This window comes from Salvelinus namaycush, chromosome 30, assembly GCF_016432855.1.
Source record: "Salvelinus namaycush isolate Seneca chromosome 30, SaNama_1.0, whole genome shotgun sequence".
NCBI classification, from domain to species: Eukaryota; Metazoa; Chordata; class Actinopteri; order Salmoniformes; family Salmonidae; genus Salvelinus; species Salvelinus namaycush.
The window spans coordinates 5,953,839-5,970,624 of record NC_052336.1 but is presented as its reverse complement, the minus strand read 5'-3'; the positions used below and the strand labels follow the sequence as shown (position 1 = coordinate 5,970,624).

The following is a 16,786-nucleotide window of genomic DNA, read 5'->3' as shown; positions in this document are numbered from 1 at the left end:
GCCCCTTTAAGTATTGTACTCATAGCCTAATCTCAGAAATCCCAGAACTAGGTGTGTGTATGCTGGAACACTGAGGGTATTTGATCAATGCCCTGGGACTGCCCCGGGTAAACCGGGTTAGCGTTGATTGCATTAGTTTTGGAACCGGCTGCCTCCCGGGGGTGAGCCAGGTGCTCCATTTTGGCCGACGGCAGAGTCGGCTCAAAACAAAAGTGGCCATAGGTTAAGCAATGTGGAGTACATTTTAGGACTCTGTTTTCACATGCAAAAATTATTGCTTTTGATAAAAAAACACTTTATATGCATTCCCAATGAAAAAGTTAGAAAATGCAAAAAAATTGGTTAAAGAAAATGTAGGTTTCTGAACGATGCATCATGCTGCCTTGTTGACATGACCGAGCGGAGCAGATTACTGTTCCATTTGAGAAGGGTGCTCCTCCCTCGATGCATTGCCCGGTGCACTGCGGTTCAGCTGAATCAAACTCCCTCAGTGGTAACATTGTGGGAGGCAACCCATCTGTCTAGAAAGAGATTACTCAATATCCATAGCAGTGGTTCCCAACCTGGGGTATTAGGACCCCTAGGGGTACTTGGCCTATCAACAGGAGGCAAAGAAAAGCTAGTTTGGCTGTAGAGAAGCTGTTTATTATTGATCATTTGTTGATGTTACTTGAGCAGTCCTTACAAAAACTACATTATTTACACAATCAAACCATATAACTATTCTTGATTTAGGCACAAAATATGAGGAAAGCTCAATCCAAAAGATTAATTCATGTTTTTGATTAGATCAAATATACAATTGTTTCAAAAATAACCCCTTATGAATATAAAAATATGACATGGATATGAAAATATGAGTTGATCAATAGCTTGAATCAATGAAAAACTGACTAGTGTATTTTGTTTTCGACAAGAGGTGCATCTCTGAAACACAGTTAGTAGAAACTTCTTACAATCCCACAGATGAAACAAGCTGAAAGAGAGAAATCTTTTGCATCAACCAAACACACAGAAATATGCACATCTCAAAGAAAGAAATCTGCATCATGTGGAAGTTCATGGGATCAATGTTCTTTGGGGTAAAAATAAAACTAAAGCATTCCATTGTGATTCATGCATAACACCCACTCAACTTTAAAAAGCCTTTAGAGAGTTATCAAAGACATCCAACACATAGGCCTACATATCGTCTGCAAGAATCCAACACATAGGCCTACATATCGTCTGCAAGAATCCAACACATAGGCCTCCATATCGTCTGCAAGAATCCAACACATAGGCCTACATATCGTCTGCAAGAATCCAACACATAGCCCTACATATCGTCTGCAAGAATCCAACACATAGGTCCTACATATCGTCTGCAAGAATCCAACACATAGGCCTACATATCGTCTGCAAGAATCCAACACATAGGCCTACATATCGTCTGCAAGAATCCAACACATAGGCCTACATATCGTCTGCAAGAATCCAACACATAGGCCTACATATCGTCTGCAAGAATCCAACACATAGGCCTACATATCGTCTGCAAGAATCCAACACATAGGCCTACATATCGTCTGCAAGAATCCAACACATAGGTCCTACATATCGTCTGCAAGAATCCAATACATAGGCCTACATATCGTCTGCAAGAATCCAATACATAGGCCTACATATCGTCTGCAAGAATCCAATACATAGGCCTACATATCGTCTGCAAGAATCCAATACATAGGCCTACATATCGTCTGCAAGAATCCAACACATAGGCCTACATATCGTCTGCAAGAATCCAACACATAGGCCTCCATATCGTCTGCAAGAATCCAACACATAGGCCTACATATCGTCTGCAAGAATCCAACACATAGGCCTACATATCGTCTGCAAGAATCCAACACATAGGCCTACATATCGTCTGCAAGAATCCAACACATAGGTCTACATATCGTCTGCAAGAATCCAACACATAGGCCTACATATCGTCTGCAAGAATCCAACACATAGGCCTACATATCGTCTGCAAGAATGAACCTACCAGTACATGGAGTGTAGGAATGGAGTTTGAGTGAGTGAATCAGATAGGTTCATCAGTATTCAAACCCCAACTCCTCTGTGCCCATACAGTCTTCTGTACCTCTATCAATGGATGTTTAATACAGTGTAGGTATACTTTGGGAAGTTTTAGAGGTATACAGACTGCAGATAGAAACCACTGGTTGACCTAGAGGTCAGGGATCCACTATTCTATAACTCTGTACTGGTGAGTTTTACTGTCTGTCTGGATACAAAACTATTCCGTCTTCCTATTTAGATAGTGTTCTTTCTTGGGTGGATATGTGACATTTAACACATTAACAACCAGGTCTCCACAACGGCCAGAATTTAAACTCTTCTACTCTCTCTCTGCAGCATTATGTGGATAAAGTACATTCATATTTCGAAGAGGCTGTAATACTAGTGACATTCTCTTAATTAAAATTTAAAAAAAGCTTCAATGTTTTAATCTATTAAGCCTACTCTTAATTCACAGTTTTCACTCCATTTTTATAAAATAACATCAGTTTGTTATCAACCCAACCCATGATATCAATATCAATCTCAGCCCATTACAACACAAATATTTTTGTTGTTGAATAAAACCAATACAAACTATGTCCCACTCCATTACACTATAAGCTGTATGTAGCAACAGCACCTTAACAAACCCTAACTAACCTCAGCAGCATCCTCGGACTGTGACACCATGCTCTTTCCTTCTCAATCATGGCCAGTAAAGAGAATGACAGGTAAGTCTAGTGAAGCTGGGGGCTAGAGCTATGTGATGACAGGTGTGCGAGGTGGCGTTTTACGGTGCACTTCAGAAACTCAACAGACAGACACCCACCACTCCTTTAAAACGCTGGTGATCCATGTCCAATTAAGCCTCTGGTGCCTGGTGAAAGTTCAGGGGAGGCTGGTACCATTCCCAAGGCCCAGTTCTCATATCTCACTAGGGCAGCCTAAAACAGCAGAGCCCCTGTGCCATGTGCAGCCAAAGCCCATGCTTCTTGTAACACTTTGTAATGTAATGCTTTTATTTAGGTAATTCCATTGATCATATAACGTAGAGAGCTCTTTCGGTGGAGGTGCCTCTTAGGTGGGACGTGAGGAGTTTGTGGACACTCCAAGGGCATTAGGTGTGGGTTCGAGGTGAGACTGTCTAGGTGGGAGTTTACAGTCCAGTATAGTCTCAGGGAGCAGGGTCTGGTTGGCTCTGCATGCGTCTCTCTGCAGCTGCTGCCATGGTCCTGCGTCTCAGCATGGTCACGTCTGAGACAGGGGCGTCTTCCTCCAGAGTGGGCAGGTCCTCCTCGTCCTCTGGGCTCTTTCTCAAGTATCTCCTGTGGGGAAATGAATTGAGGTCAATGTGGGCTGTGTTCAGCAGACACGAAACGGAAGGAAATGCTCAGAAACAGAGAGTGGCAGGGAGAAACTGTCTGAACTAGTCCAATAAGAAACTTTCATTTTGCTAAACGTTTGCTATGGTGTGTCCTTATAAACATGACAGTGATCTCAGTCATTTAGTTACAATAGATCTATTCTGCTACTGTAGTTACTCAGTAAAAGAGCCAGTGACTGAACCCTGACCTAACAGACAAGAAACCACCACCAAGACAGCAACAGGTGTTTGCTCTTATCTAAGAAGACTCTTATTTTGAAAAGATTGTCAGCTGAGGCCTGTTCAGGATGCCTGGTCACGTTGCAAAACATTCAGACAGAAATTGATTGCGTAATAAGATATGATTGTCTGCCAAGTTGAATAGGGTAGGCTATATTTCTATCTGCAAAGCTGGTAAGGTTTCCCCTCACTGAATACACCCGTTTCGTTTGACAGACTGGTCTAGTATTGCCGGTGGTGACAGTACAGTACCTGCGTGCCTGTTGCAACAGCTCATCCTTCCTCTGCAGCAGCATCTTCTGTCTCTCCTCTGCAGACTTGGAGAAACGGCTCCCTCTGACCTCCAGGTTGTTCAGCTCGCTGGGAGCAGTCTCCACCCCCCCACTGGCTCCTGCCCCCTCTGGGCCTGGGTTCACCTGCACGGGGGAACGCTCAGCCGCCTGGAGGGGGAGAGGCAAGACATCTTTAATCAACACCAGTTAACACCACAGTATACACCTTTAAACACATTTGACTAGATCCTGAACTCACGCCCTCTATTGTTCTACCTAATCCTCAGAAAGAGGCAGTACAATCACACACAAGGGGAAAATGTAGGCCTTCTGGGGTCTATATGTGGACCACCATGGTCAAAATACCCAATGCACTGAACTGGAGGACCTACCAGAGCAGGGAAGGGCACCACGATGCGTCCCTCCAGGATGTTGTCGGTGGTGACCTCCACAGAGCGGGTCAACTGCAGGTCCTGCAGCACCAAGTGGTAGGGAACCTGAGGAAACATCTCCTGGATCTGATGGGCCTGTGGGGAGTAGAACACTATGTTACCCAAAGCTGTTGATGAAGGGCAGGTGTAAAAACAATCTTCAAAGCTCAGATTGTTCCTGTTCCCAAGAAAGCTAAGGTAACTGAGCTAAGCGACTACCGCCCCGTAGCACTCACTTCCGTCATCATGAAGTGCTTTGAGAGACTAGTCAAGGACCATATCACCTCCACCCTACCTGACACCCTAGACCCAATTCAATTTGCTTACCGACCCAATAGGTCCACAGATGACGCAATCGCAACCACACTGCACACTGCCCTAACCCATCTGGACAAGAGGAATACCTATGTGAGAATGCTGTTCATCGACTACAGTTCAGCATTTAACACCATAGTACCCTCCAAACTCGTCATCAAGCTCGAGACCCTGGGTCTCGACCCCGCCCTGTGCAACTGGGTCCTGGACTTCCTGACGGGCCGCCCCCAGGTGGTGAGGGTAGGTAACAACCTCTCCACCCCGCTGATCCTCAACACTGGGGCCCCACAAGGGTGCGTTCTCAGCCCTCTCCTGTACTCCCTGTTCACCCACGACTGCGTGGCCATGCACGCCTCCAACTCAATCATCAAGTTTGCGGACAACACTACAGTGGTAGGCTTGATTACCAACAACGACGAGACGGCCTACAGGGAGGAGGTGAGGGCCCTCGGAGTGTGGTGTCAGGAAAATAACCTCACACTCAACGTCAACAAGACAAAGGAGATGATCGTGGACTTCAGGAAACAGCAGAGGGAGCAGCCCCCTATCCACATTGACGGGACAGTAGTGGAGAGGGTAGTAAGTTTTAAGTTCCTCGGCGTACACATCACGGACAAACTGAATTGGTCCACCCACACAGACAGCGTGGTGAAGAAGGCGCAGCAGCGCCTCTTCAACCTCAGGAGGCTGAAGAAATTTGGCTTGTCACCAAAAGCACTCACAAACTTGTACAGATGCACAATTGAGAGCATCCTGTCGGGCTGTATTACCGCCTGGTACCGCAACTGCTCCGCCCACAACCGTAAGGCTCTCCAGAGGGTAGTGAGGTCTGCACAACGCATCGCTGAGGGCAAACTACCTGCCCTCCAGGACACCTACACCACCAGATGTCACAGGAAGGCCATAAAGATCATCAAGGACAACAACCACCCGAGCCACTGCCTGTTCACCCCGCTATCATCCAAAAGGCGAGGTCAGTACAGGTGCATCAAAGCAGGGACCGAGAGACTGAAAAACAGCTTCTATCTCAAGGTCATCAGACTGTTAAACAGCCACCACTAACATCGAGTGGCTGCTGCCAACATACTGACTCAACTCCAGCTCACTTTAATAAATAGCAATTGATGGAAATTGATCAAAAATGTATCACTAGCCACTTTAAACTATGCACTTTTATGTTTACATACCCTACATTACTCATCTCATATGTATATACTGTACTCGATACCATCTACTGCATCTTGCCTATGCCGTTCTGTACCATCACTCATTCATATATCTTTATGTACATATTCTTTATCCCTTTACACTTGTGTGTATAAGGTAGTAGTTGTGGAATTGTTAGGTTAGATTACTCGTTGGTTATTACTGCATTGTCGGAACTAGAAGCATTGTCGGAACACTCGCATTAACATCTGCTAACCATGTGTATGTGAGATGATGCTTGCGAGACCTCTTGGAAGGATTAAACCTAGTCCAGGACTAAAAAACATGCTGATGTCCCGGGAGGGGATTAGAGTAAGGCTGTGACTCACCATGGTGTTGAGCTGAGAGTTGTTGGCCTGCTGAGCGATAGCCAGGATGTTAGTGGTGTGCATCACCTCTACTGAGAAACTAGGCAGCCAGCTGGCGATGCGGGAGCCTGGGAGGAGACATCACCACATTAATCACTACCTGAAATGTGCACTATAAGAAATTTCTCTAACAGTGTGATGTCTGTCTATGTGACTATCAACATGTTATATGCCAGAACTCATCATCAACCATACTCAATAGAGTAGTCCATTCAGTGAGATCACCTGTGTTGTAAAACAAGTCTGTATGGCCTTACCATCAAAGTGGAAGAAGTGATTGTGTTGGTTGAGGTGTGGTCTGGCGTCTGCAGCGGGGCCCCCAGGGCCCAGGTTGTTCTCCAGTGGGAGGCCAGCCCCCTGCTGCTGGCCTCTGGCCGGGCCTCCATCACCACTGATGTTCAGGGACATCCTGCATGTTGGACACGACGTGTCCTGCTCCAGCCACGACCGCAGGCAGGAACTGAGGAATAGCAAACAGGAACGTTAATGTACACAGACACGCAGCAAACACAGGTACAGACACAACACTCTTAGTGTCAATCAAAACATCACCCACATAATGCCACATTCAATCAAGTGTGAGGAAATAATGACTCCTGGGATTTTAGAGGTGCCAAGGTGGCTGGGTCAGTCTCTTACTTGTGGAAGAGGTGTCCGCAGGGCAGTTTACGTGCTGTCTGCATGGTGTCCCAGCAGATGGCACAGTCATCATTGTTGGCTACCAGTTCCTCGGCTGTGGCCACTGCAAACCTGAGAGGTACAGAGCATAACAAATCTAGATCAACAACTGCACTAGTCTCATGAATAGCTAAATAGCTAACAGCTAGATAGCCCGTCATAAGAAAGCAGAGAGACTAGATTCACACACACTGCTACAGCTTCATACACTGAGTCTCAGCTAAGAGTGAAAGAACACCACCCATCACCTAATAAGTAACAGTAGAGATGTATTAAATACAAGACAGTGAGAGCCATCAGTAGGCTGGTCAGTAGACAGACCTGGCCTCCATGTTGTTGATGACACGGAGGTAGTTCTTGTGGCGTCGGATGCGGCGCTGCACCTCATGGAACAGATACCTCAGCTGCATGAAGATCACCAGACTGGCCATGGACAGCCAGATATTACCAAAGAGCTGAGGGGAGACAGGGGAGTCAGGGGAGTCAAACATTAAACACAGCTCTAAGATATTACCAAAGAACTGAGGGGAGACAGGGGAGTCAAACATTAAACACAGCTCTAAGATATTACTAAAGAGCTGAGGGGAGACAGAGCTGTGTTTAACGTTTGACTCCCCTCAGCTCTTTAGTAATATCTTAGAGCTGTTTTAACGTTTGACTCCCGTCTCCCCTCAGCTCTTTAGTAATATCTTAGAGCTGTTTTAACATTTGACTCCCCTCAGCTCTTTAGTAATATCTTAGAGCTGTTTTAACGTTTGACTCCCGTCTCCCCTCAGCTCTTTAGTAATATCTTAGAGCTGTTTTAACATTTGACTCCCCTCAGCTCTTTAGTAATATCTTAGAGCTGTGTTTAACATTTGACTTCCCTGTCTCCCCTCAGTTCTTTGGTAATATCTTAGAGCTGTGTTTAACGTTTGACTCCCCTAAGATATTACCAAAGAACTGAGGGGAGACAGGGAAGTCAAATGTTAAACACAGCTCTAAGATATTACTAAAGAGCTGAGGGGAGTCAAATGTTAAAACAGCTCTAAGATATTACTAAAGAGCTGAGGGGAGACGGGAGTCAAACGTTAAAACATCTCTAAGATATTACTAAAGAGCTGAGGGGAGTCAAATGTTAAAACAGCTCTAAGATATTACTAAAGAGCTGAGGGGAGACGGGAGTCAAACGTTAAAACAGCTCTAAGATATTACTAAAGAGCTGAGGGGAGTCAAATGTTAAAACAGCTCTAAGATCAAACTCAGCTCTCATCTAACTGAATACTGTGGTTCTCTCTCAATTCCTCCAATACAGTTGAGGAGGCGAGGAGATAGAATGCAAGGAATCGAAGAAAGACAAATTGAGATAGAGCCCTTATTTTAAATTCAGGCTAGTTCAGTCAGCCATCTTGTGGGCCTCTCGGTGGTGCTATTACCCAGTCGGTTAGTTCCCTTACTAATACCAGCCCGTAGTGACCCGGCTCTGTCACTCACCAGCATGTGGATGTGGTGCATAAGGTCCAGGGACAGCATAGACAGCTCCATGATGAAGTCAGTGTAGTAGACGTAGGAGCCCTTACTCTCCCAGGTGCCTGGGTGGTTCAGATCCCACAGGTGAATGGTGTACCTGCAGAGAAACAGACTTAGTCAGAACCCTGCCCTGGTCACAATAATGCCTTTTTATTTTGACATTTTTGCACCTATGCTTTTGAATTGTACACACCACAAATCAAGCAAATGTATTTATAAAGCTCTTTTTACATAAGTAGCTGTCACTAAGTGCTTATACAGAAACCCAGCCTAAAACCCCAAAGAGCAAGCAATGCAGATATAGAAGCACAGTGGCTAGGAAAAACTCCCTAGAAAGGTAGGAACCTAGGAAGAAACCTACAGTGGCAAGAAAAAGTATGTGAACCCTTTGGAAATACCTGGATTTCTGCATTAATTGGTCATAGAATTTGATCTGCTCTTCATCTAGGTCACAACAATAGACAAACACAGTCTGTTTAAACTAATAGCACACAAACAATTACACGTTTTCATGTCTTTACGTGTAGACATTCACAGTACAGGGTTGAAAAAGTATGTGAACCCTTGGATTTAATAACTGCTTGACCCTCCTTTGGCAGCAATAACCTCAACCAAATGTTTTCTGTAGCTGCAAATCAGACCTGCTCAACGGTCAGGAGGAATGTTGGACCATTTCTCTTTACAAAACTGTTTCAGTTCAGTAATATTCTTGGGATGTCTGGTGTGAACTGCTCTCGAGGTCATGCTCCACATCTCCATCGGGTTGAGGTCAGGACTCTGACTGGGCCACTCCAGAAGGTGTATTTTCTTCTGTTGAAGCCATTCCGTTGTTGATTTACTTCTGTGTTTTGGGTCGTTGTCCTGTTGCATCACCCAACTTCTGTTGAGCTTCAATTGGCAGACAGATAGCCTAACATTCTCCTGAAAAATGTCTTGATAAACTTTGGAATTAATTTTTCCGTCGATGATAGCAAGCTGTCCAGGACCTGAGGCAGCAAAGCAGCCCCAAACCATGATGCTCCCTCCAACATACTTTACAGTTTGGATGAGGTTGATGTTGGTGTGCCATTTTTTCTCCACACATAGTGTTCCTTCCAAACAACTCAACTGTAGTTTGATCTGTACACAGAATATTTTGCCAGTAGCACTTTGGAACATCCAGGTGCACTTTTGCAAACTTCAGATGTGGGGCAATGTTTTTTTTGGACAGCAGTGTCTTCTTCCGTGGTGTCCTCCCATGAACACCATTCTTGTTAATTGTTTTACGTATCGTAGACTCGTCAACAGAGATGTTAGCATGATCCAGAGATTTCTGTAAGTCTTTAGCTGACACTCCAAGATTCTTCTTTTCCTCATTGAGCATTCTGCGCTGTGCTTTTGCAGTCATCTTTGCAGGACGGCCACTCCTAGGGAGAGTAGCAACAGTGCTGAACTTTCTCCATTTATAGACAATTTGTCTTACCGTGGACTGATGAACATCAAGGCTTTTAGAGATACTTTTATAACCCTTCCCAGCTTTATGCAAGTCAACAATTCTTAATCTTAGGTCTTCTGAGATCTCTTTTGTTCGAGGCATGGTTCACATCAGGCAATGCTTCTTGTGAATAGCAAACTCAATTTTTGTGAGTGTTTTTTATATGGCAAGGCAGTTCTAACCAACATCTCCAATCTTGTCTCATTGATTGGACTCCAGGTTAGCTGACCCCTGACTCCAATTAGCTTTTGGAGAAGTCATTAGCCTTGGGGTTCACATACTTTTTCCAACCTACACTGTGAATGTTTAAATGATGTATTCAATATAGACAAGAAAAATGCAAAAATGTGTGTGTTATTAGATTAAGCATACTATGTTTGTCTATTGTTGTGACTTAGATGAAGATCAGATCAAATTTGATGGCCAATTTATGAAGAAATCCAGGTAATTCCAAATGGTTCGCATACTTTCTTGCCACTGTCAAGAGGAACCAGGCTCTATAGGGTGACCAGTCCTCGACTGTGCCAGATGGGGATAAGAGTACATAGTCATTAAGGCCAGACCAACATCAACTTATTTTTGCTTGCGCTAATCAGTAGTTGTAGATCATCATTTAGCTTAACTCTCACTGGGCCAGGCCGAACGCGCACCTCCCCAAAATTCCCAACCAACGCAGCTCTGCGCACACATTCCTCTATTCATTTTAATGTGTTGACAGTTGGAGAAATTGATTGAGCAGCGTTGAGAATTCAAAAAGTACAAAAGCCAAAGGTCCAACATTCTAGAACACTGTGCGTACACGTTTTGGACTCTGATAGGCGCTTAATGCTATGGGTGTCCAGACAACACAAAGCAAAGCAACAACTCATACACTTGGCTACTGTTTACAGGGTTTTTGTATAATGTTTTAGCATAACTAATTAATGAACCACTCCAATAAATACAGCTGCCTGCAAGTCATCATGATCACCCTCTGTAGCACAAAGCAGTCTTTCAACAGGTGCTCATGGTAACACATCTAATAGTATGCTAATATTAGAACTGGTTCATTCTAGATCCGCTATGTCATCTGTGTTGCAGTGCAAGAGGGTCTGCATTCTGCAAGGAAGGGTCTTACCTCATGATGACATGTCCAGTCCGCACAGTGACCAGCAGACACTGAAAGACAGAGAAAGACATGAATTATACATAAGTATTTTATACATCCTTTTTTTTGTGGGAAACAAATGTAACTGATGACAATGATGTAATACTCATTTGTGACTGAGTAAACCTCCTTGTTACTGTAACTTACAATAAAAAAAACAGCTGGAACAAACTCCTGCAGGATGGTAGTCCCTGTTAAGTTCATGTTTTAAGTATCTCTATATTTCTGTTATTACGGGGCTATCACTCAGTCAAGAGTGCGCATGCGCAGGAAGTCTTGTCGTTGTTGGACCTGGCCTTGAGTGTAATGGCTACCTTGTAGTGTGTTCATATAGTAGAGTAAACTTTGTTAAACTGGAACCTTGTCGTTGTGTCATTTCGAGTTAACAGTCCCAACTCCCCAGGAGGTTTAGCCAACCCTGCTCTAGTCTACACCAATACTCCTTGCCCAATAGAGAGCAATAGTAAGGCGGTCTTTTTGTAGGCACTAACTCTGCCATGGTTCGTTGGACAAAGTCTATGGGGAAATTAACAGAGTTTTCGTAGGGTTTTTAGATAAACGCCTAAAATAAGGTCTGTGGTAAACACATTGGCTTAGGAGATCTGATACGTTTTGTTCTATTAGAATCTTCATCAGCTAACGTCACTTTTTGAGAATTTTTAAACATTTATGTAATCAGAAAAAGCACATAAAGGCTTCATAATTCATAAAGGTCATGTTAACTGACTGATATTCTCTCATAGAACAAAATGTATAACATATCCTAAGTCTGTGTTAACCTCAGACCTTATTTTCGGTGTCTATTCCAAAACCCTATTCTTTCCCCATAGGAATTTCTGAATGAACCAGAGGTAACTAATTTCCCTTTATTAGGACTACAAGCTGGTGAGCTCTTTAGGGTCAGGTCCTCACCTCGGCAGCCATGAAGGAGAGGGTGTGCATGCCATGTGCAGCGCCCAGCAGACCACAGACCACAGCAAGACCACAGCAGCCCAGCAGCAGGGACACCAGTAGGGTAAGGACACGCACATGGCTGTTCATAGAAGTAGTGGGGGAGAAGGACAGCTGCAAGGGGGAACAGGTACACATTAACCTACTGTATACACTCATTCAGAAAGAGATATTACTAATCACAGATGTAGACAGACACGCACACCTACATATAACTTGTACTTTCATACAAAGAGTGAACGACACACACAATAACAATTTAGGGGTGGTTGCAGACTTCATGGCTACTCTTTCAATAGACTTTCCCGTTGAGCATGTTTTTGGTCAAGAGGTAAGCTTTATCTGGGCAGTGTCACTGCAGCCCCATACTGTACTACTAACACATGCTCAAATAACATGTCTAGTGACACACAACAATATTGACACAGCTACAGTAACACACATATAGGCTTGTTATGCAGCCTTTCATCCAACTTTTACTGCAGACAGCAGCAACAAAGTACAGCATTCCAACAGGTGCCATGTCAGCTGATATGATACGGGGAAAACCTAACACCCATTGATTTCAGACAGATGTCATTCTTCACAATGTGGTGTGATGTTCTGTTTTCCTATAGCTACAGCACACTACCTAAATGTTCATCTTAGTTTTTTTGTAGTCCCTCACTCTGTAGTTTGAGTCTATGAAGTGACTGAAACATTAGCTAAACCTAAGACCCTGGCCTACATACATACAGCAAGAACTAGGCTTATTAATAGGTCTCTCCTGGACCTGAAAGAGACCCAGTCTATGGCAGTCACTGTGACTGAATGTATAGCCAACAGCGTCAAATCACTGGCATCTAACATAGGTATATATGTTTACAGTGTAAACAAGTCAACAAGGTCACTCTCTCTACAGTACAGTGGGTGGGCCCATCTACATTTTGTAATTTCCTTATTTCAGTTATTTATTCAGTACTCTAATAAGTTGTCATGCATACTGTGTAATAGCACTTGTTACCCAATTTAACTAGTTTTATAACATATATTTAAAAAAAAAAAATTGAATTGAACCTTTATATCATGCCGTTACTCATAATTATTTAAAACTACTTATGACAAATGTTGTTATATAGCTGTTATAAAGGCTTTATGAATGCATTCATAAAGACACCAACAGTAAAGTGTTAAGCTATCTTAAGATGAATGCACCAATGTAAGTCGCTCTGGATAAGAGCGTCTGCTAAATGACAATAAATGTACTGTTAGAAGTTGATGAGACGTACGTATTCAAAGCGGTCCTTGCACAGCTGGACCATGAGGTGGAGGAAGACCAGGGCAGAGAACCACAGACACCACATGACCACCTCTTCCACCATCTGAACGTTCAGCACCCCGAAGATAAAGATGAACTTATAGAAGATGAAGTTCCAGAACTTGTCCTTAAGGTGCTGAGGAGAGAGAGGAGGGGAGTGGAGTAGAGAGGAGATGGGACGAGAGAGGGGTGGAGAGAGGAGAGGTCAATACATTAGAACATGGATGGAGTGGTCAGACTACACTAATAGACTCAAACCACCAGTTTGGATTTCAATGATAAGATCTTGTTTTGCGGACTATTTGTGGACATTTGTTTGTACTATAGTTTACATAAACACAGTTAAATGCCTGACCTTCAATAAGGTGACATGCCAAAAAGCAAAAACTTGAGAAAACATGCAAGTACCATGTCGACATGCGAGTACACACAAGGCTTATCAAATTATCCCAAATATCAGTTATTATGTTACCACCACAACTCCAAGCCTCACCTGCTTCTCACTGACTCGGAGGGGCCCAAAAACCATGTACTGGATCATCTTAGCAATTAACATCAGAGAACAGCAAGCTGTATTCACCAACACCTGAGTAGAGAAGAGCAGACAACTTAGCAACCATGTAACAACTAAGTAACGTAACAACAAAATTTGCTGCTTGGCTGAATTGAGCCAATCTTGAATACGACTTACCCATACAAAGAGACTGTCAGTGACCAGGTACCACATAACAGTGGTCGCCAATTCTGTATCTGCACCCACAACATCATTGCTAGTCACATGTTCTAGGCCTAGGCCGCCTCTATTATCCCCTTCTAAGGGTGCAGGTGGTGGAGGCTCGTCCATGTCTGGAACCCCAAACCCCTGTTCAGTCACAGTAGTGTAGGCGCTGAAGATGCTTCCAGCCAGCAGAACCACACTCAGCGCTGTGTAGGTCTGCAGACTGGGCCAGGGAAACCTCTCCAGGAATAGCAGAGGCATTGGAATGTTAATATTGGAGGTCTCTCACACACAACCCTTGTGAAGTTAGGCCTAATAGGCTTGACACTGATTTCCACCACACTTTAGCTCTGTCAACAACCTGCAGGGAAGGAAAACAAATCAGTAATGCTACTGTAGGTAATGGTAATGCATGGAACTAGCTAGCTAGTGTAACGGTAAGCCTGAGCAACAAGCCCTCTCTGTCTAGTACTAGTTTCCAGTGTTGTTTCACTGGCCAGAGACAGTTGTAGAGGGTTAGCTGAGCAGCTAAACGTGCTAGTTAAGTTCATATTGTTATTAGCTAGCTTTCTAACTAGCTACCGCTATCAAAACAACGCCCATTTTGGTCCAGCTACCTAGTGAGTGCTAGACTAATGTTGCATGGAAGCTAGCTAGCTGTTAGCTACAAGTTTAGACAGCTAGCTAGCTACCCAATGTTGTATAGTTCAAATAAAACAAACTCCTATAGAGGACCTGATATTGCTTATAAATTAGCACTTTAGCTTGCTGGCTGTCTAGTTAAAAAAGTCCAAACTCTCTAGCTAGCTAACGTTACCTGTCCCAGAGTCTGTCTGATGTTTCCGTACTCGGCAGAGGTTGCTAACTAGCTAGCATTAGCAACTAGCTAGTTAGCTAGCTGGTGATTATGAAATTCACCGAACCAATCTGGTTAAAATTTGAGCAAAGACATTTCACTCAACTTACAAATTAATCAATTTGACATTAACTAGCTAACTTCGTGTCCAAAATACAATTTCCTCTTGTTGAGGTTGACAGTAGACTACGTTAAAATTCCCCGATCCGTGGTTATTGCTGCGTTCATACACTTGTCCGAACTAGGAAACTCGGAAATTTCCATTTTGCTAAATCGTTGACCGCGGCACGTGTATAACTTCAACCAGTAAGCAGGTCGGACATTTCCGAGTTTCCTAGTTCCGTCTAGTGTGTGAACGCGGCATATGTTGATGACATCTTGTTTATTTCTCACTGGCTGGAGATATACAATCTATGTTGGAGACCCAGGACATGAAATTCTGAGCGTCATCACAACAACTTTCAAAATAAAAGTCTATCAAGTGCAAAGTTGTCCAGTAAAATCAGGGTTGGGGTGTAACTGATTACACGCAATCAATTACATGTCTAATTAGGAAAAACAATTACATGTAATCACTTACTTTACCAGCAAAAATATTGCAATCAGATTACAGATACTTTTGAACAACTAGATGATTACTTCTTGGATTACTTTTTTATTCAGAAAGGATGTTTGCAAAAAATTTATTCTGACATCTTTCTGTTTTCTCAATGACTTTCAATTCAACATTAAAAAAAAGGTGCAAGTTTAAGTTTGACACACCAAATGAGTTTGATGGATCCTTTTAATCTTTATTCTATTGAAAAAGTAATCCAAAAGTAATGTAACTAGGATTACAGTTTTGGACAGGTAACTGGTAACTGTGAAAGTAATCCGATTATGTTACTGAGTTTGTGTTATCCTAGTTATATTACTGATCACAAGTTTGTAATACATTACATTTAGAACGTAACCTACCCATCCCAAAAAAATAATTTTTTGATTAATTCATGACAAACCCTGTTTACAGCAGGTATAAAAGGTGCAGTCAGATGCTTATGCACTAGCTTCCTCGACAATGCAGTAGAGTAATCAATAATAACAATGAAAAGAGTCAACCCTATGTCAAATAAAATGCTATTTTTCACGAGCCAAATACAACAGGTGTAGACTTTACAGTGAAATGCTTACTTGCAACAATGCAGAGTTAAAAAGTAAGAAAAAAATTTGCTAAAGAAAAATAGTAACACAATAAATTAACAATAACGAGGCTACAGTATATACAAGGAGTACCGGTACCGAGTCAATGTGCAGGGGTACAAGGTTGTTGAGGTAATATGTACATGTAGGTAGGGGTAAAAATGACTAGGCAATCAGGATAGATAATAAACAGAGTAGCAACAGTGCATGTGAAGAGAGTGAAAAAGTGTGAAAGTGTGTCTATGTGTGAGTGTGTGGTGTCAATATGCATGTGTGTGTTTTGTGTGTGTGAGCGTATGTAGTGTGTGTGTGTGTGTGTGTGCGTGTGTGAGTGTGTGGTGTCAATATGCATGTGTGTGTGTGTGTGTGTGTGTTTTGTGTGTTTGAGCGTATGTAGTGTGTGTGTGTGTGTGTATGTGTTGGAGTGTCAGTGTAGTGTGTGTGGGTAGAGTCTACTGAGTGTGCGTAGAGCCAGTGCAAGAGTTAGTGCAAAAAAAGGGGGGGTGGAGGGGGGTCAATGGCCAAAAGTTTTGAGAATGACACAAATATTAATTTCCACAAAGTTTGCTGCTTCAGTGTCTTTAGATATTTTTGTCAGATGTTATTATGGAATACTGAAGTATAATTACAAGCATTTAATAAGTGTCAAAGGCTTTTATTGACAATTACATGAAGTTGATGCAAAGAGTCAATATGTGCAGTGTTGACCCTTCTTTTTCAAGACCTTTGCAAT

At 43.0% G+C, this 16,786-nt stretch overlaps 1 protein-coding gene across 2 annotated transcripts; it reads right to left on the bottom strand.

Moving 5' to 3' along the window:
- Positions 1-629: 629 nt before the first annotated feature.
- LOC120024877 (E3 ubiquitin-protein ligase AMFR-like) lies at positions 630-15,125 on the bottom strand. 2 transcript variants are annotated; one of them, XM_038969216.1, is made up of 14 exons: positions 14,836-15,125; positions 13,992-14,379; positions 13,794-13,886; positions 13,272-13,436; positions 11,965-12,117; positions 11,023-11,063; positions 8,396-8,528; positions 7,244-7,377; positions 6,884-6,994; positions 6,502-6,704; positions 6,206-6,312; positions 4,317-4,451; positions 3,905-4,092; positions 630-3,374 (listed from the first exon to the last, which is right to left on the bottom strand). In XM_038969216.1, the coding sequence occupies exons 2-14, from the start codon at positions 14,277-14,279 to the stop codon at positions 3,224-3,226; spliced, it is 1,902 nt and encodes a 633-aa protein (XP_038825144.1). In that variant the 5' UTR covers positions 14,280-14,379; positions 14,836-15,125; the 3' UTR covers positions 630-3,223. The 2 variants fall into 2 exon arrangements, with proteins under 2 accessions (XP_038825144.1, XP_038825145.1); XM_038969217.1 differs by having other exon boundaries at positions 14,985-15,125.
- Between the last annotated feature and the right edge of the window lie 1,661 nt (positions 15,126-16,786).

Bases quoted from the DNA above. Each gene is read 5' to 3' on its own strand.
- LOC120024877 (XM_038969216.1), bottom strand. From the start codon at position 14,279: ATGCCTCTGCTATTCCTGGAGAGGTTTCCCTGGCCCAGTCTGCAGACC. The intron at 11,064-11,964 runs GTGAGGACCTGA...TCTGTCTTTCAG, and splicing joins TCTCCTTCATGGCTGCCGAG to TGTCTGCTGGTCACTGTGCG. The intron at 7,378-8,395 runs GTGAGTGACAGA...GTCTCCCCTCAG, and splicing joins TGCACCACATCCACATGCTG to CTCTTTGGTAATATCTGGCT.